The sequence below is a fragment of the Ciona robusta genome, chromosome 1 (assembly GCF_009617815.1).
Source record: "Ciona robusta chromosome 1, ASM961781v2".
NCBI classification, from domain to species: Eukaryota; Metazoa; Chordata; class Ascidiacea; order Phlebobranchia; family Cionidae; genus Ciona; species Ciona robusta.
In genome coordinates, this window is record NC_143235.1 from 15,311,385 (window position 1) to 15,331,576 (window position 20,192).

Below are 20,192 nucleotides of genomic sequence, written 5' to 3' on the forward strand. Positions count from 1 at the left end.
TTTACTTTTATTAATTTTTTTTAGGTATACAAAAATATAAAATTTAAATTTTTTTCCACAAAACGGTACATGAAATTCAATCTTTTTACACAAGTTTTAACTTTCTTTAGGTATACGAAATATAAAAAAAATATTTTTTTTATGTATACAGGTATATAATGTTTTTTTACTGAATTTTAATTTTTCTTCATGTATACGGGTACATAAAATTTTTGTTTTTTTTTACGAATTTTTTTTTTTTAGATCTGTGGAAACATAAGATTTTAATTTTGTTTCAGGTATATGGGTTCATGAAATTTTAAATTGTTTTCATGGTTGTGTTATTTTTCTATGTACACGGTTACATAAGATGTTTATTTTTTCATGATTAAAACAATTTTTTTTCCATGTATACGGGTATATAAGATTTTTGATTTATTCCTAATTTTTTAATTTTTTTTTTCTTGTAAACAGATACATAATTTTTTTATTATGTACACCAGTACTTGAGATTTTAAACGAACAATTTCCTCACAATGGTGATAGAAAGACACAAATATTAACACCTTCGAATATCGCACTCGCTTAAACCACACTGTTACAGGCACCTACTGGAATGTATTATCGAGAACAAATTAAACGAACAAAACACATCTGGATAAAGCTGTACACAATAATAATCGGAACTTTGAAAGTTTATGTTGTCAAAACTTTTGAAGATTTCTTTGGTTTCGTAAACATTGAATTCAGTCCGAGATATAAAGCTGTGACGAAGACGACGATCACAATGATCACGCTGATCCAACTTGTTTGCTTCTCTTCTGGAGTTACTAGAAGAAAAAAAGATGTTTCAGTTTTGTTTTAGTTTTAGTGGAGTAATTAAATAAAAATCCAACCCATGAGTGACCACTGGGTTGGAGCAAGGACATGCAAAGTAGCGGCAAACAGTTTGCACAAGACACTCCAACCAGTTAGTGGCCCAACTTTCAAGATGTTTTATGAAACCAAGTTATTTAAGGTTTGGAACCAACATGTTCGCTGAGAGTATTTCACAAAGTAAATATTGTGGTATTTACTATAAAGGTTGCGGCAAATTATATGAGAATAAAATAAATTGCGCTCAAAAAGTTCGGAAAGTTCTTAAGTAACTTACACCAAGAGAATACAATCTATAGAATAACAACCATCAATAATAATGCTCTTACTTTTCACACAAGATTTTCCATCTGAGTCCAATGTAAACCCAGCATAGCATGAACATATAGGCTCGCCGTTGTGTAAAGTACACTGGTGGTCGCACGTACCAGGCTGTTGGAAAAATGAATAAGTTTATTATAATGTAATTATATATATACACCAGCAAACACTTGGCGAACACCTCATGCTCGCTGCCAACCCACCTCATCACATGGTGTCACCAACTTCAAGGGACCAAAACTATAAAGTTTCCCTTCGTGATAATTTTGAACGGCCCTCTTCTTCTTACCCGGAGAGCAAACCTGGACGATGGTTCAGTTTAATAAAGTTTAATTTAATGAATGTGCTGCAAGAATACATACAGTCATGCTGTTTAAATAATAAACCAATCATATGAATTATCCAACAAAATTATAAATTTAGTAATGAATTAATTTATTAAATGTAGCTTGGGGCAAAAGAACATATTTTATTCAATAACGAAAGTGTGCGATCGGGCCACGCTTAAAGTGTGTCACAGAATAACCAAGAAATCAAGACGTCAAGACATCGAGCTGACCATTAGCACATAATATCTCATATTTTCTAATCGTGTTTTTAACAATTAACAACACTTTTAGAATTGTAAGTATACGGGTTATACAAACATGTAAAATTACTTGTTGACTATTAACCTGGGAGGATAATATAAAGCAAACCATCTTACCGCGCAGTACAATATAATAATAATAACTTTTATCTGTCTCTTCGATTACGGTAGCGAAGAGAGATTTAGAAATTTTATAAATGAAAAGACAGGATATAGCTAGAACAGTTGTTAAAACACTGTTACAGTTTAAAACATATTTACATTTATTTAGAGGAAAATAAGTTAAACTTTTAATGGAAACAAAACTGTGCGTAAAGACACGACCCGTACAATATATGTAAGCTACTAGTAATGTAGTTCGGACTCACCGGGCCTGAGCAATTAGCAGCGCTGTTAACGCAGACGTCGAGCTGACAATGAATGAAGATCTTTTGGTCGTTGATTCCAACCCAAGCAAATGATTTGAAGCCGGCCGTTACAAACGATCCGTTGAAATTCTTCACAACAGAGATGGAAGATGGGTCGGCATTGGAAGGACATCTGTTGGGCAAGGTTGATTAACGCATTGTTGCATGGTGATGCATGGTGTGTTAATATTTATTCATGTGTTAATACCTATCCAGCCTTTTTATCTGATTTTTTTTATTTCAGAACCAATTTAGAATCAACCTCTTTTACTATTATATTTATCTATTAGTGCAATATGTTTTAAACAAAGAAATTCTGTTTTTTTGTTGTTTTTTATTAAAACTAATCTTAGCTCACACTAATTTAAAGTTAAATAAATTAAACTTCTAAAACTAAAAAAAACATTAAGTGAAAAACTAACAGAAAATTGTTCATTAAATATTAATTGAATGTCAACTAATTATTTGTTCTTACCCGGATTCAATGATTGGATATCTTGTGGGGTTGGTTGAGTTAGAGGTTGGTGTGGCCCAGCATTCCCTCGCCTGTTCGAGGAATAATATAATTAATCTGAGGTTCAGATATGGTGTGTTAGCAGTGGCGCAGCCAGGAGAAATAAGGAGGGGGGTTTAATCAAAACATTTAAAAAAAAATTGTTTTATTTTTTTTTTAAATATTTTTTATTTTTTTATTTTTTGGTTTAAAATAGGAGAGTTTGCCACCCCCTAACCCCTCTGGCTGCGTTACTGGGTGTAGGTCTATTACCCCAACACCCAGGGTGCTACCATCTAGACCCCACTGAGGCAGTTTATAAACATTCAATAATAGAGATTTTATTCTATATGGGTGAGGTCTTCATCAGGGCACACAAGTAAGAAATTATAAAGAATAATAAAGTTCATATTATGCCTTTAATGCTTGTAATATTCTGTTTTGTTAATTTATAGAAATAACTTTTATTTGTCTCTTCGATTACGGTAGCGAAGATTTAGAAATATTTTAAACGAAAAGACAGGATATAGCGACAAAACAACAGTTGTTAAAACACTCTTAATATTAAGAACATATTTACATTTAGTTAGAAGAAAAAGCGCGGTCGCTACACCTAGATGTGATTAAACAACTGCTCAGAAACTTATTAAATTCGTAGGAATTATAAAAGGTGAAGTAAATATATTTTCTTCAATATTATTGCATTACCTGTAGAACAGTAAGGTCCGAAGCTGGAAGAGCGGCTTTGAAGTAAACGTACTCAGATACGTGAACAGTGGGGGGGTTTCCTTGCAGGGAAGTTGCGCAATTCTCGTCCTGACACAACATAAGCGAGATGTCAAATCTTCCGCTAACTGCTGGCTGAGCAAGTTGGATTCGTCTGAAAAGTTTTGGTTCAAGGTTTACATGGAATAAGATATTCATTTATTTTTTAATTTTTATGAAACTACAATTTTTTAAACCGAAACTTTCGCCGTGACCTTTTTGTTCCTTAGTTAAAATTTAGTTAAACTATCGGAAAGCTTGTTTAGTTAGCAGGTATTTTTGTAAACAGTTTTACGGGATGTGCAATTTAAACAAACAATGTTGGTAGTAGGTAAACTAGCATGCATATTTAGTTCTTACCACAAAACTTTAAGCTAAATATTTAGTTATTTTCCTTTTTTTAAGTTAAAATTAATTTAATTTTATGAAGAGAAAAATAACTGAACACTCACAATCCCTGTTTGCTAAGTTATTTTTATACTACATTTTTAATGGTAGAAACGTTATTATTTTTCACGTTACATTTACGTTGCATTCGTTAAATACTTACTGCAACTGTGGCATCAACAAAGGTGAGTTGACGATCTCCGATCTCGCGAACGAACAGTTGAAGATCACGCTTGTGTCATAGTAACGCTGGATTTGTGAGGAGCTTGAAACGGTCGGCGGAACGGTTTGAATGTTGTACGACAATGTGAGGGTTTGCGCATCCATCTGTGCAACATAGACATAATATAAAGAAACATAGACGCACCATTAATTCATTGTAAAACGTGGCAACACAAAATTTTTAAATTACATTTCAGTGATTTTACAAAACTTTTGTAAGCACTCAAGAAAATAATTTAACTTAATTTTAGATAATTTAAAAATAAATATCTAAAATATTTGTAGAATAAGACTGAAAAGTTTAGTGAGTCACCATAGAATGCATAACAACAAACTTACAGCAGCGATCGCACCACAATCGAATATATTGGAGATAATGAAAGTTGCCGATAGTTTCCCGTCCACCGTCCTCAGTATCGTGGGTTTACATTGAGTGGCAACCGCGCTCAAGTTTGCCCCATGCGCGGCAACGACCAATTCCGTCGGTAGGATCCCAATGTTTGTTAAGTTACAAACGTCGATGCTGTGGTATCATAATTGTAAGTGTGATGTCATAATGTATGTCGGTACAATAAGGTGCTGTGGTTCATGGGGGAGAAATGTTCATGTTGTAAATGGATGCTACCAACATTGTGGGCTCATGTGTCCTTGGACAAGACATTTAGCATAGATTGCTCCAACCCAGTGGTCACTAATGGATTGTCTAAATTGACAGCCATACAGAAAACAATCACCCAAAAATTTACATATGCGGTAACTCGTAAGTGGGCACGAGGTGTATGAAACAAAACATACACCCCTGGGCACGAGGTGTATGAAACAAAACACTCGTGTTATAACGACTGTCGTTGCCCCGCCATGCGAGGATGAATAAGTTACATACGTGGTAACTTGTAAGCTGGTACAAGGTGTGTGAAACAGAACACCCAGGTTATAACGACTGTCATTGCCCCGCCATGCGAGGATAAATAAGTTATATATGTGGTAAATCATAAGCAAACACGAGATGTTATGACATAATGTTATAATTTCTAAAATTTAAGTTACAACCCAGTGTTAAGTCACAAATTGTCAATGAAGTTTCAGCTTTACCTGATTCCGACTAAACTTGATTGACAGGTCATGTTAGCATTGAGTTTGTTGTTCTGTAGAGTAGTTTGATCTATGGTTGACCTATCTACTAATGGAGGACACACACCGGTGATGTTCACTTCACCTAAGGGAACAAAATATTTCGTCAAAGAACAAATAAGTGGTGACTAAGTATTGGAGGGACTTTGGTTTAACTTTTTACATGTTATCTTTTATTCCATATTATATGAGAGAAGTGTGAGGTTTTTTGGGAAATTTATGAGGCACACCGTGGCACCTGGGATTTAGACCTCCATATCCTAAAACTGGGACCATTACTCTAATTCAATTTTAAATGAACATTTAAAAAAACAAGAAATTTCTCAATCAAAGATTTGTTTTTGGCAGAAAAATAGTACTTGTGAAACATAGTGTGTTTGGCAGCAACAACATAATGACTAAGTTAAGCCGCATGTCAACGAACCTCCTCGTGGTAAACCAATGAACAACGATGTGTTAAAGTTATTGCTGTTGATGGATTGAATGATCGTCGTCAAGATCTCTTGTTGCGGAGTCGCGGCACTACCCGGGCCAACCAGAATATCAAACCTAATAAAAAATGAGGTTTAGAATGTTTTTGCAAATTTTTTTTACTGCTAATTCCAATCTTTTTTCTGTTTTAATCCTTTGATATATCATATTGAATTAAATAAATATACGTTCTGGTAAAAATTGGCAACAACTAGTAAGTTTTTTAACTCTAGAAAAAAACTTTACTCTTTACCAAATTTAATATCGAATAAAGTCAAATATTCTTACGATACGATGACGGATCCAGGTTGCAGGTCGGTGACAATGAGGGCCACGATGTCGGTGGCGCCAGCGAGTGGCAGCATCACCATCTTGAACCTTCCAATAAATTCAAGAGATTGGGGCGACGTGAGATTGTTGAAAGCTGCTTGGAAGGTTTCGATCGTTCGTTGCACGAACCGGTATCGCGCTGCAATGGAAAGTTGTTTTAAGTTTAAACAGACATTGAGAAACTGTAAATACCACAAAGTTACACTCGTGGTAGCTGGCACGAGGTGTATGAAACAGAACACCCGTGTTATAACGACTGTCATTGCTCTGCCATGCGAAGATAATTAAGTTACATTTATTTAGTTGGTGTCTAAAAAACCTAATTGCTAACATAATCAAAACAACACTTGCATTTTGAACCACTACAAGCATTAAATATATGAAATATGAATGTTGTATCTCACGCAAGCAAGTGTCATTGTGTCTGTGGTGTGTCGTCTGGCACTGGCATGTCCCGTGTCCGAACTCGTCTTCCTGGCACTCCTGGCCCACCTCGCAAGTAACGTTCACGCAACGTGTGATATTTCTTGGGATGCAACTTTGTGCTGTTTGCCGAATGTAGCTGTACCTGTGGTTGGGTAAAAGTAGTGAGGTTTATGCAAGGGATTTGTAAACACTAACAACTATTGCTATACAAATAATCTATACAGAGCAAAGGTCTTGTTTGCTCCAGCAGCCATACATTATAAGCTCATGTAATATGTCTATTGTAGGATAATAATGAAATTTTGGAATAAAATTAATGTTTTTATACCAGAGAAAATAAAGGGCATAAGGTGTATGAAAAAGAACACCCGTGTTATAACGACTGTCGTTGCCTGCCATGTGAGGATAAATAAGTTACATACGTGGTAACTTGTAAGCGGGCACGAGGTGTATGAAACAGAACACCCGTGTTATAATGACTGTTGTTGCCCCGCTATATAAGGATGCATAAGTTCCAATAATAATTACCAGCAATCGCATCTGAAGGTTCCAGGCAAGTCGGTACAATTAGCGTTTCTACAAGCCTGCGTGTTGTTGCATTCGTTAATGTTCATGCAGGTATTAGATTGTGGGGAGGAGTTCGAAGGTCTGGATATAAAAAAATTGATTATTTATTTATCTGTAAAGTCATAATGACTATGTACCCCTGCTCAGTGTTAATGAATTTAAGCATAAAAATGAAAAAATTTCCAATAAACAAACTAAATGTATGGTCTCACTATTGAAATAACAGACATTATCTTACATTGTGATTTTACGATTTTAGGACCCATAATGTCAAGGTTTATTGTAAGAACGCAGTTTAAATACAAAAACTATAAAAACCTGAAATAATGAATTAAATTTTCAAATATATCAGGTAATGAACCGAATGCAACAAAACATAAGTGTTAAAGACCCGTGCGAGGATAGTTGTAACATGTATTAACAGCAACTTACTTTTCATAACCACTCTTGCAAGTACATTGATAAGATCCTGGTGTTTCACTACATTGACTCGTTGTTGTATTACAAGTATTTGTGTTGTTGCATTCAGGAATATCAACACACGCGTTACCTTCTGCATTCATCTGGTAACCAGAGTTACACACGCAACTGTAATATAAATATAATGTTTATATCGGTATTAAACAATACCGTATGTCATAGCAATTTTTTTAATAAAAACAATTATATTTTTTAGTATTTTAACAATAACAACGCTGCATTGATCAAAGTTCCGTTTAACCTCAACTTCGTTTATGTTTAACATTATGTCTGGTAACAAGAGATCAGAGGTCTAATGTGTGAGCACGTTTAAAACTAATTAGCATGGTTGTAATTAAATTACTACAACGGTTGACTAAGCGTGATCAAAAAAACAACCCAAAAGTAACCAATAAAGCGGGTTCTAATCGGCATTGGTAACAAGTGAGTTATAACATACACTTGATGATGGATAACTTCAGTCTTGACAAAGTCCATTATCAAAGCACAAAAATCTATATAGAATACAAAGTAGTCATCAAAGTAACCACCTGAATGAACCATTGTTGTCTCTACATGAGGCAGCACCAAAGCTTGCACAGGGAGATCCATTCATACATTCATTGACATTTAAGCAGTTGTTTGGGAACATAGGGTTGACAATGTAACCATCTCTGCACGAACAATTAAACGATCCCGCTGTGTTTGTGCAGTTTTGAGCACAAGAATCTATACCCTCAGCACATTCGTCACGATCCACGCAAGTCGTTCCGTTACCTACAATACAGACCTCATGCTCACTGTCGAGTTATAACATGGGTGTCTTCTTATACACCAGGCAAACATGGCGTATTCATACACCTCATGCTCACTGCCGAGTTGTAACATGTGTGTCTTCTTATACATCAGGCACACATGGTGTATTCATACACCTCATGCTCACTGTTAAGTTATAACATGGGTGTCTTTTTATACACCAGACACACATGGTGTATTCATTCACCTCATGTTCACTGTCGAGTTATAACATGGGTGTCTTCTTTTACACCAGACACAAAGTTACCAAACATACCGGTCATGTTGCTTGGACAAGGTTCGCACGTGAAGTTGGCTGCAGGGGCAGGGTTGTCGGTGCACGCACCAAAGCAAGGGTTCGTGAGACACCCATCTTCATCTTCCGTACACCGAAGTCCGGTGTAGGCGGGATCACATTGACATGATACAACCTGAACAAGTTATTTTATAAGTTTATCTGAACTGTGGTTGTAAATATAAATTATAACAATGAACAAAGTGTATGGTAACTGCCACGAGGTGTATGGAACAGAACATCTATGATACAGCGATTGCCGTTGCCCTACCACACGAGAGTAAATAAGTTACATTTATTTTTTATAAACAAATAAAATTCTGGAACCAAACCATCAACTATTTTTTAAACTTAATCTGTTTTTAATCTTCCTTATTCCACAACTACCACCCACCCCGTAAGATGAAGTCCCTAGTTGTAACGGACGATCCCACAAACAGGTTCCATTTCCCGCACAATCGCATACCAACACCTTTACTTCAACTACAGCACTGGCCAAGCCATCCACCACTTGTACAAGGAGAGTGGGAACGCCACTGGTTACGTTGATGTTTAAGTTTGATGAAGTGACGACAAACGTGAAGTAACCACTCCCTGTGTAATAGGTTTTGTGATAAGTATAATCATGTGGGATAAGATGGGACATCTTTGAACATCCCATTTGGTAGTAAACAAAGTAAACTCAAATAATTCTAAAAGCGTATCCTCACAACTCCGATAGACCATTGTTAATTGTTTAAAACACGATAAGGGTATTTAGATATTATGTGCTAAAGGTGTCCCATCTCCCCCACCCTACTATACCATGTATGTGGCCGTTATGGCACATATTATATATCATGTCTTCTCACCATTAATTGAAGTTCCAGCAATCTCATTGTTGTTCAATGAATAAGTTAAAGTGTCGCCATCAGCATCGCTACCGTTGAACTGTATGTTGATGGTTTGCCCCACAATGGCGCGTATGGTTCCTTCCACCACTACGGTTGTTTGGTTTGCCTCGTATGTAAGCGTCGGTGCTTGGTTTGCTGTGGTAAAAGATATAAATGTCATTGTTTCATCATAAACTATAACAATCATCTTGTTTGATCACAAAGGATTTTGACCAGAGTTGGCCCATTACCCCAACATTGTATGCACATTATATTCTATATGGGTGAGGTCCTACAGTGAGGCATGCCATGGGACCTGGGATTTAGGCCAGAGTTGGCCCATTACCCCAACATTGTATATACACATTCTATATGGGTGAGGTCCTACAGTGAGGCATGCCATGGAACCTGCGATTTAGGCCAGAGCTGGCCCATTACCCCAACATTGTATATACACATTCTATATGGGTGAGGTCCTACAGTGAGGCATGCCATGGGACCTGGGATTTAGGCCAGAGTTGGCCCATTACCCCAACATTGTATATGCACATTCTATTCGATATGGGTGAGGTCCTACAGTGAGGCACGCCATGTGACCTGGGGTTTAGACCAGTGGTGACCCCTTAAATCACAATGCCCAAACCTAACACAATTAATGACGAAAAATAAAGTGACTATTATGACGGACTTGCGATGGTGTGGAGTTGTCGCGCTTCGTTGGCGATGTTCCCGGATGCCAAGGCAAGTTGTTGGTTTCTTGTCACGGCGTAATCGTACAAACACGCCAAGTTATCTCGGCCGCATGTCGATAGATATAGTTGAAGAGTGGCGTTGTTTAATGCGGCTACCTCGGCAGTGAGGAAGGGGGGCGTGTGGTTGGAGGGATTATAGAAGGTATAGTTACGGCCATTGGGGTACGTGAACAAACTCTCTGTTTCATTGACTTGCCCTGGAACAAAATAATCGAGTTTAAAGAAATAGTTTTATAAAACTGAGTGGAGCTTATTTCTTCTTGCTTGGCACCTCGTGCCCGCTTACAAGTTATCACTTATGTGACTTTGTAGGTGATTGTTTTTCTGTATGGCTGACAGTTTAGAAAAGCCATCATGACCACTGGGTTAGGGTGGCAATAGGTGTCTTGCCCAAGGACACATACACCCGCAATGGTGGAAGTGCCCAGCCTTTAATCCAAGTGTAGACCACCAGATGTTATAATTTTTCATTAACCAAACTAATACCATACACTACTTTAACTTGCATGGCCACCTAAATAAATGTGGCCATTGACGCGAAACATTGCCCAACCTCACTACCAAGTTGTATATTGTACTCACATGATTTGCCCATAGGGTAAACTTTCTCCTGGTCAATACTTCCAGTCAAGAATGAATCTCTTCCAGTAATATTTAACTTCAAGTCGTTGACGTTCAACTGCGTTCCATTCCTGAAGTAGAAGTCGCCTGGAATACGATTAGGAATTAGAATTAGTGAATGAATACAACTTATTTATCCTCACTTGGCGGGGCAACGATAGTCGTTATAACACAGGTGTTCTGTTTTATACACCTCATGCCAGCTTACAAGTTACCGCATATGTAACTTTGTAGGTGATTGTTTTTTTCTGTATGGCTTATAATTCAGACAACCCATTAGTGACCAATTAGTTGAAGCAAATGCTGTTAAGTTTCTTGCCAAAGGACACATACGTTCACAATGGTAGCAGTGACGAGCCTTGAACCCACTACTTCTGGGTTCAAAACACGTGCGCTAACCACTTTGCCGTGGTATTGCCCAACAAACAAAAGACTTGCTGTATTATTTCGTTCAATATCTTAACTAACAAAACAATCTCCATACTTTATAAGTGAGGTCTTTGGAACATGGGACATTGGCCAGGTTTGGTCCATTACTCAACAACAACAACATTTCTTTTACTCACCAAATAAACCTCGCGCCATTGTGTTAAACGTCGTACTCGATGAAATTTGGATAGAAATAACGCCATCGACAACAAACACGGTCAATGCAATATCAGCAGAGAAACCAACATAATACTGGGTTGCGTTGGGCTGTTGTAGCACGAGTGTCCCTACAGCCTCAGATTGTCCCACAGCTGCAAAACATCAAAACAAAATTTAATTTAGAAAAAAATAGATTATTTTACATTTAGATATAAGTTAAACTACCATTGCCTTAACCATGGCAAATAAAAGTTGGGTAAAATAAAATTTAAATGTCAGAAGATTAGTTATTAGAATGTATAACGTAGAATAAAATTACTTATTCCTTTAAATATGATCACCAAAAAAGACTAAATAAAACATTGAAGAAAACGTAGTTAGCAGTAAATTGACAACAAATAAAAATCTTGTTTAAAATTTCTCAATCAACTATGTTCCATATTTTATTCATTTATATGTTAACTAACCTGGGAAAGTTTTGACTTGACCGTTGATGGTGATGACAGTGTCGTTGTTGTATTGGTTGGGGGCGTAGGCAACCTATGGTAGATGTTGGTTGGTATTTGTAAGAGTTAACTTTGTGGGTGATTGTGTTTCTGTATGGCTGACAATTTAGACAACCCATTAGTGACCACTTGGTTGGAGCAATTGCCGTTAAGTGCCTTGCCCAAGGACACATTCATTTGCAACGATAACAACTACAAACCAGCTGAATAGTCTTTATTAATATCCCAGGCGACACACCCAAAGACACATACGACCATAATGGTGGCAACGCCAAGCCTTGAATCTGGGGTCTTCTAGTTACGAGGCGAAACCATTTAATCTCAAAATAGAAATCATATAATAACTCACAGTGTAGTTGTTAACCGTATCACGAGCAACGAAAGACGTGAAAAATGTCGCCTCTGTTTGCGTCCCATTAGCATTCACAGCCCGCTCTGTACGGCCTTGTAAGACGAACTGGGACGGAAGATAGATGAGGTAGAATTCGCCCAAACCATTAAATGTGTATTCAACATTGAACAAATTGACGACATGGGGGTCACCAAAGAACCAAGCTGTTAAAGTTTTATATTAATTATTTGAATGAAGAAGTTTAACCATTTATCAAGTTACCACGTATGTTACTTATTTAACCTCACATAGCGGGGCAACGATAGTCGTTAGAACACGGGTGTTCTGTTTCATACACCTCATGCCAGCTTACGAGTTACCACATATGTAACTTATTTATCCTCGCATGGCGGGGCAACAACAGTCGTTATAACACGGGTGTTCTGTTTCATACACCTCGTGCTTGCTTACAAGTTACCATGTAACTTATTTATCCTCGCATGGCGGGGCAACAACAGTTGTTATAACACGGGTGTTCTGTTTCATACACCTCATGCCCGCTTACAAATTACCACGTGTGTAACTTATTTATCCTCGCATAGCGGGGCAACGACAGTCGTTATAACACGGGTGTTCTGTTTCATACACCTCGTGCCAGCTTACAAGTTACCACGTGTGTAACTTATTTATCCTCGCATAGCGGGGCAACGACAGTCGTTATAACACGGGTGTTCTGTTTTATACACCTCGTGCCTGCTTACAAGTTACCACCTATGTAACTTATTTATCCTCGCATAGCGTGAAAAACGACAGTCGTTATAACACGGGTGTTCTGTTTCCTCGTGCATGCTTACAAGTTACCACGTATGTAACTTGGTGGGTGATTGATTTTCTGTACAATCCATTAGTAACCACTGAACTGGTTCAACTGTTGTTAAATGTCTCGCCCAAGGGGACATTTGCTCACAATGGCAACATCGCCAGGTCTTAAAGCAAGTTATGACATCACAGTTAAGTTATGACACCACAGTCAAGTTATGACATCACAGTCACGCTATGACAATACAGTCACGCTATGACATCACAATTAAGTTATGACATCACAGTCAAGTTATGACATCATAATCTTACAGAATCTTTGTGGTCGATATAAAAAGCTGAAGGTTTTTGGTCGAACTGCTTCGTACAAGCCGCAGTAATATGGGAAAACATCTTCTCGAGCATTGCAGCAATTGTCATATGGAATAATTTCATTGTCTGTAGGATTAGAGTTAGTTAGAAATCTTATTTTAGATCAGAAGTGACCAAACATGTTTCATGAAACTCATTGTTTGGTTATGACACATTTTATGAGAGATTTAGGATAGATTTGGCCCATTACTGCCACCCAGGGTGCTGCTACTTAGACCCAACTAAGGCAAGTACAGATACTCATTAAAGTAGATTCTATATGGGTGTGGGCTTGGACCAGTTTACCCCAACACTCAGATTTACTGTGAAGAGATTTAACAGAGTAAGTTGTGTGGGTAGCATCAGCATTGTTGATGTTGTAGGCAAACTTACTTAAGTAGCTGTTGTATGATGCGTTGTAGTTGGATTGTGGTAAAAAGCTGGGGAATTGGTATAGTTCGTAGTGACTGTGGGATCCCACCAGGAAAGCTCCAGAGTGGGTATGGTAGCAGCAACGAGGTCCGGCAGGTGATCCGATCAATCCAAATGTTCGTTGGAAACATACAGAATCTAAATAATAAATTAATATTTATTCATTCACTTATGCTCACTGTCGAGTTATAACATGGGTGTCTTCTTATACGCCAGACACACATGGTGTATTCATTCACCTCATGCTCACTGTCAAGTTATAACATGGGTGTCTTCTTATACGCCAGACACACATGGTGTACTCATTCACCTCATGCTCACTGTCGAGTTATAACATGGGTGTCTTCTTATACACCAGACACGCATGGTGTATTCATACACCTCATGCTCACTGTCAAGTTATAACATGGGTGTCTTCTTGTACACCAGACACACATGGTGTATTCATACACCTCATGCTCACTGTCGAGTTATAACATGGGTGTCTTCTTATACACCAGACACACATGGTGTATTCATACACCTCATGCTCACTGTCGAGTTATAACATGGGTGTCTTCTTATACACCAGATACACATGGTGTATTCATACACCTCATGCTCACTGTCGAGTTATAACATGGGTGTCTTCTTATACACCAGACACACATGGTGTATTCATACACCTCATGCTCACTGTCGAGTTATAACATGGGTGTCTTCTTATACACCAGATACACATGGTGTATTCATACACCTCATGCTCACTGTCGAGTTATAACATGGGTGTCTTCTTATACACCAGACACACATGGTGTATTCATACACCTCATGCTCACTGTCGAGTTATAACATGGGTGTCTTCTTATACACCAGACACACATGGTGTATTCAAACACCTCATGCTCACTATTGAGTTATAACACTGCCTTAGCTTTCTCATCACTTAGCCCAAAGTATTTTAATTTAAACTGACTTCGTCGGAAATAGCTTGGGTAGGATTGTTTAAACACATCAGCACGGAATTGATACAACCATCTGCGGTCTCTGAACATTTGGAACAAAGTCCAAGGACACGAGAATCGGAAAGGTGTGATCCATGGTAGAGATTGAGTGTTGTACCAGTTGATACAGGAAGTTTCTCTCGTAGTGCCGGGGTCGAACAAGTACAGGTATAAACCATTGGTACCTGTGGTGTATGAGGTTATGGTTATGCGGAATATTCAATGTGATTTTTATATTGCCAGGTGGTGGGGGCAACGTTGGTTGTTGTAAAACCAATGTTCTGTTTCAAACGCCTCGTGCCAGCTTACAAGTTACCACGTATGTAACTTATTTATCCTCATATGGCGGGGCACCGACAGTCGTTATAACACGGGTGTTTTGTTTCATACACCCCGTGCCCGCTTACGAGCTACCACGTATGTAACTTATTTATCCTCGCGTGGCGTGACAACGACAGTCGTTATAACACGGGTGTTCTGTTTCATACACCCCGTGCCTGTTTATGAGTTACCACGTATGTGACTTTGTGGTTGTTTTATGTTTTTTTTTGCACTAGGTTGGAGCAATTGCTGTTAAACCTAATATCTTTTTTCTTTTAGTGAAAAAGCTCAAAACCACTACAACACAGCGCGCCATGCAATATTAGTAAAACATAATTAATTATGGGCATTTCCCTGTGGAGTCAAAGTAAGATTAAAAAAATTAAGACATATTATGCGCAACACAGATAGAATGTTGTAATAAGCAGGGTGATTGTAGTAATATATTATAGTAATATGTCGTCTCACCAATATTTGAACCAAGGTGTGGGAAATAGTTCCCAGTTGAGTAATGTTGCGACCCTAAGTTATTGTAGAAACCCATCCCTACGTTGCTGGCGGTTCTCTGTGTGGAATCGGGCACGTAAGTCATTAATCCCCCTTGGTAAGCGAACAGAACAATCGTCTTCAAACCGTCGGAAAGAATGATGGTTTGGAATGTGCTGGCCTGTTTTAACAAGGTTTGTTATTTATAACACAATATAATTTTTGTTCATCTCTTCAAAATCGATAGCGCATTTCATATTATTTAAAGAACAAAGAGAAAGAAACAACAGTTGTTGAAACAATCTATGGATAAAGTTGTGGGAAAGAGAGTCAGTTAAAAAGCAAGGCTGTTGAACCCAACTCCTGTTAAATCAATGGTGAAGATTATGTAGCACGGCTGCAATTCCTACATATATCACATAATGACGACAACTTACACTGTTTGGATACAATGATTGGGGGAAGATGGTCAGAGCGTCCCATTCAATACGAAGAACCATCTTGGCGGTAAAATTGATTGAAAGATGATTCCTAATCAAATCATTGATGCGCGGCAAGTCGCATGTTGTGTTGCCGATGCCGGCCGAGTTTTGATCCAACTGTATTATGTACAAGATTAAATTGATTGTGTTTAGCATAACTTATCCTCGCATGGTGAGGTAAAGACAGTCGTTATAAAGGTGGCTGTACACAGTATCCGGAAAGGCGGGGAAACAACAGTTGTTATAACACAGGTGTTCTGTTTCATACACCTCGTGTCCGCTTACAAGTTACCACGCATGTAACTTATTTATCCTCGCATGGCAGGCAACAACAGTTGTTATAACACAGGTGTTCTGTTCATACACCTCGTGCCAGCTTACAAGTTACCACGTATGTAACTTATTTATCCTCGCATGGCAGGCAACAACAGTTGTTATAACACAGGTGTTCTGTTCATACACCTCGTGCCAGCTTACAAGTTACCACGTATGTAACTTATTTATCCTCACATGGCGGGGCAACAACAGTCGTTATAACACAGGCGTTCTGTTTCATACACCTTTAAGCGCTTACAAGTTACCACGTATGTAACTTCGTGGGTGATTGCTTTTTTGTATGTCTGACAGTTGGACAACCCATTAGTCCCAACTGGGTTAAAGCAGCTACTGATATAAGTCTTGTTCAAGGACGCATGCACAACAGTAGCAGCGTCGAGCCTTGAATCCAGCATCCTTTGATTACAATATGAATGGGTAACCACCAAGCCACTAGGGTTCCACAATTACCTGAAACCTGAGCGTCCCTCCAGCCAAGTTGTCCCAGAATGGAGCAATAAACCTAATGTTTCCTGATGGGTTTTGTATGGGCGTCGCAAACTCTGCGTTTCGAACTCGGTTCTGGTTGTTCCTTGAGAATAAGATAACTCCGTTCTCACTGATGAACAATGAGTCGAAGAACTCACTTCCGAACGGGATTGGGATGCTGGAGAGATCGGTTCATTGAGGTTGGATATAGATATAATTATTATAGATATAATGGTTAAAAACACATATAAAAAAAAGAATTTGCCCAAAGAGTTTAATATGAGGTCTCAACTTTTAAAAAGAATTTGAAAACTAAAATAAAAAGAAAGATCAAATTTTGAGAAAAGTTAAATAAGGCTTGTAACGCGCCATTCTACATGGCCCACATAAAACTATATAACGTTTGTTTCAACTTACTCGAACCGTATTCGGCGGTTCCGATTTCGATTAGTGATCGTAGTAGGGTTTGGAAGTAGGAACAAAATATATTCATAACAAGTCAACCCATCGCCCCTGGAATGTTGATGGTTGGGTTAATATATGAAAGTTAATAATGTATCTGGTATTCTAGCCACCACAGTGAGACTTGAACCAGGAACCTTCCAGTTACAAGGCACACAGTGAATCGTAGCCACTACAGTGAGCCTTGAACCCGGGACCTTCCAGTTACAAGGCACACAATGAATCGTAGCCACAGTGAGTCTTGAACCTGGGACCTTCCAGTTACAAGGCACACAGTGAATCGTAGCCACAGTGAGTCTTGAACCTGGGACCTTCCAGTTACAAGGCACACAGTGAATCGTAGCCACTACAGTGAGCCTTGAACCTGGGAGCCTCCAGTTACAAGGAACGCAGTGAATCTCAGCCACCACAGTGAGCCTTGGACCTTTTAAACCTCGAAATCCTTTAATCCTCTAGTAGCAACATACTGAAGCAACTTACCGATAACCTGCATTGCAAGCGCATGTGAACGATCCAGCGGTGTCCGTACAAGTTGCGTTGCCATCGCAGTTGTTCATATTTCCCGAACATTCGTTGATGTTCGTGTTGCACGCAGAACCTAGTATGACATCATAATGAGGTTATAATGAAATTATTTGCCTTTATTTGGCAACAGCAGTCGTTATAACTCAAGTGCTCTGTTTTATATACCTCATGTCTGCCTACGAGTTACCAAATAACTGGGCAAGAGCAATTTCATTATTTGTCTTGCGCAAGGTCACAAACGCAAATAACTGTCACGGTTAAAAAAAAACACATTGGAAACACTGGGTTGGAGCAATCACTGTTGGTTCTAATATGCTACAAGCAAAATTATTACGTGGGTTATGTTACGTGGGTTATATTATGTGAGTTATATCAAACCCTACCTTCCCATCCTGCTTGACACGAACATGAGAAGGATCCGAGTTGTTCAATACATTGCCCGTTGTTGCACCTGGACGGATCTAGCGTACATTCCAAAACATCGGTGTCACACACTGCGCCTCCGGGTGATTTCGTCCAACCAGAGTTACATTGACACTCATAAGATGTCGGTAAGTTAACACAACTTCCATTTACGCAGTCAACACCTTGGCAGTAGTCGATGTCTGGGGGAAATTTGTTCAATGAATGTAACTTATTTATCCTCGCAGGGCGGGGCAACGACAGTGGTTATAACACAGGTGTTCTGTTTCATATACCTCGTGCTCGCCTTACCAGTTACCACGTATGTAACTTATTTATCCTCGCAGGGCGGGGCAATGACAGTCGTTATAACACGGGTGTTCTGTTTCATACACCTCGTACCTGCTTACAAGTTACCACGTATGTAACTTATTTATCCTCGCAGGGCGGGGCAATGACAGTCGTTATAACACAGCTGTTCTGTTTCATTAAACTCAGCATATAAGTTACGATAAACTTAAGCAAACAGCATTCTTAAAATAGATCCAAATACTTGACTCACTAGTGCATCCTGTTATACCATCACCAAAAGTACCCTCAGGGCATTGACAAGTATAAGACCCTGGATTGTTTATGCAAGTAGAACCCAGAACACACATGTGGGTTACAGCAGTGCATTCATTGATGTCTAAAAATAAAATTGAAAAAATCATTCTCCACACGTATCGGGACCGCTTACGAGTTACTACATATGTAAAATTGTAGAAAAAGCTATGGCTGTCCATTTAGAGAAATAATAAGTAACTACCGGATTGGAGCAATTAATGCTAAGTGTCAAATACAATCAATATAGTGTGAACTAACAATGGTAGCAGCGTAAAATATCTAAATAAAACAAAATAAAATTCAATGGTAAAATAACAACATGAAAATACAAAAACAACATTAACATAAATTACCTGATTGACAGCTTAGGCCTGTATACCCATTAACACACGCACAAGTGAAACTAGCCACCCCATCTGTGCAGGTCCCACCATTAAGACAAGGCGTTGAGGCACAGTCGTCTATGTCTGTAAAAAAGGTTTAATACTATGCTAGGTAAACAGTTAAAATGGAAAATGAAAAAGTAAATTACTTGTTGAACAGTCAGCTCCTGTATACCCATTAACACATGCACAAGTGAAACTAGCCACCCCATCTGTGCAGGTCCCACCATTAAGACAAGGTGTTGAGGCACAGTCGTCTATGTCTGTAAAAAAAGGTTTAGTACTATGCTAGGTAAACAGTTAAAATGGAAAATGAAAAAGTAAATTACTTGTTGAACAGTCAGCTCCTGTATACCCATTAACACATGCACAAGTGAAACTAGCCACCCCATCTGTGCAGGTCCCACCATTAAGACAAGGCGTTGAGGCACAGTCGTCTATGTCTGTAAAAAAGGTTTAATACTATGCTAGGTAAACAGTTAAAATGGAAAATGAAAAAGTAAATTACTTGTTGAACAGTCAGCTCCTGTATACCCATTAACACATGCACAAGTGAAACTAGCCACCCCATCTGTGCAGGTCCCACCATTAAGACAAGGCGTTGAGGCACAGTCGTCTATGTCTACAAAAAAAAGGTTTAATACTATGCTAGGTAAACAGTTAAAATGGAAAATGAAAAAGTGAATTACTTGTTGAACAGTCAGCTCCTGTATACCCATTAACACATGCACAAGTGAAACTAGCCACCCCATCTGTGCAGGTCCCACCATTAAGACAAGGGGTTGAGGCACAGTCGTCTATGTCTGTAAAAAAGGTTTAATACTATGCTAGGTAAACAGTTAAAATGGAAAATGAAAAAGTAAATTACTTGTTGAACAGTCAGCTCCTGTATACCCATTAACACATGCACAAATGAAACTAGCCACCCCATCTGTGCAGGTCCCACCATTAAG

The 20,192-nt window shown here is 38.5% G+C and overlaps 1 protein-coding gene across 1 annotated transcript; it reads right to left on the bottom strand.

The window, feature by feature from the left end:
• Positions 1-577: 577 nt before the first annotated feature.
• LOC149743690 (uncharacterized) lies at positions 578-19,323 on the bottom strand. Its single transcript, XM_089882170.1, has 34 exons — positions 19,210-19,323; positions 18,813-18,938; positions 18,232-18,453; positions 17,804-17,921; positions 17,279-17,374; positions 16,844-17,039; positions 16,013-16,174; positions 15,558-15,756; positions 14,741-14,953; positions 13,747-13,923; positions 13,315-13,440; positions 12,202-12,407; positions 11,814-11,886; positions 11,325-11,498; positions 10,720-10,845; positions 10,074-10,334; positions 9,365-9,541; positions 8,908-9,107; positions 8,496-8,649; positions 7,975-8,200; positions 7,397-7,552; positions 6,926-7,045; positions 6,376-6,539; positions 5,930-6,110; positions 5,595-5,719; positions 5,132-5,255; positions 4,379-4,562; positions 3,981-4,144; positions 3,374-3,545; positions 2,648-2,718; positions 2,134-2,305; positions 1,380-1,478; positions 1,185-1,287; positions 578-809 (listed from the first exon to the last, which is right to left on the bottom strand). The coding sequence occupies exons 2-34, from the start codon at positions 18,907-18,909 to the stop codon at positions 676-678; spliced, it is 5,172 nt and encodes a 1,723-aa protein (XP_089738296.1). The 5' UTR covers positions 18,910-18,938; positions 19,210-19,323; the 3' UTR covers positions 578-675.
• Positions 19,324-20,192: the final 869 nt, after the last annotated feature.

Coding starts and splice junctions, on each gene's coding strand:
- LOC149743690 (XM_089882170.1), bottom strand. CDS start 18,909: ATGTGTGTTCTGGGTTCTACTTGCATAAACAATCCAGGGTCTTATACT. Junction 10,335..10,719: donor TTACCCTATGGGCAAATCAT/GTGAGTACAATA, acceptor ATTTTGTTCCAG/GGCAAGTCAATGAAACAGAG. Junction 8,650..8,907: donor TAGGGACTTCATCTTACGGG/GTGGGTGGTAGT, acceptor TAACTTGTTCAG/GTTGTATCATGTCAATGTGA.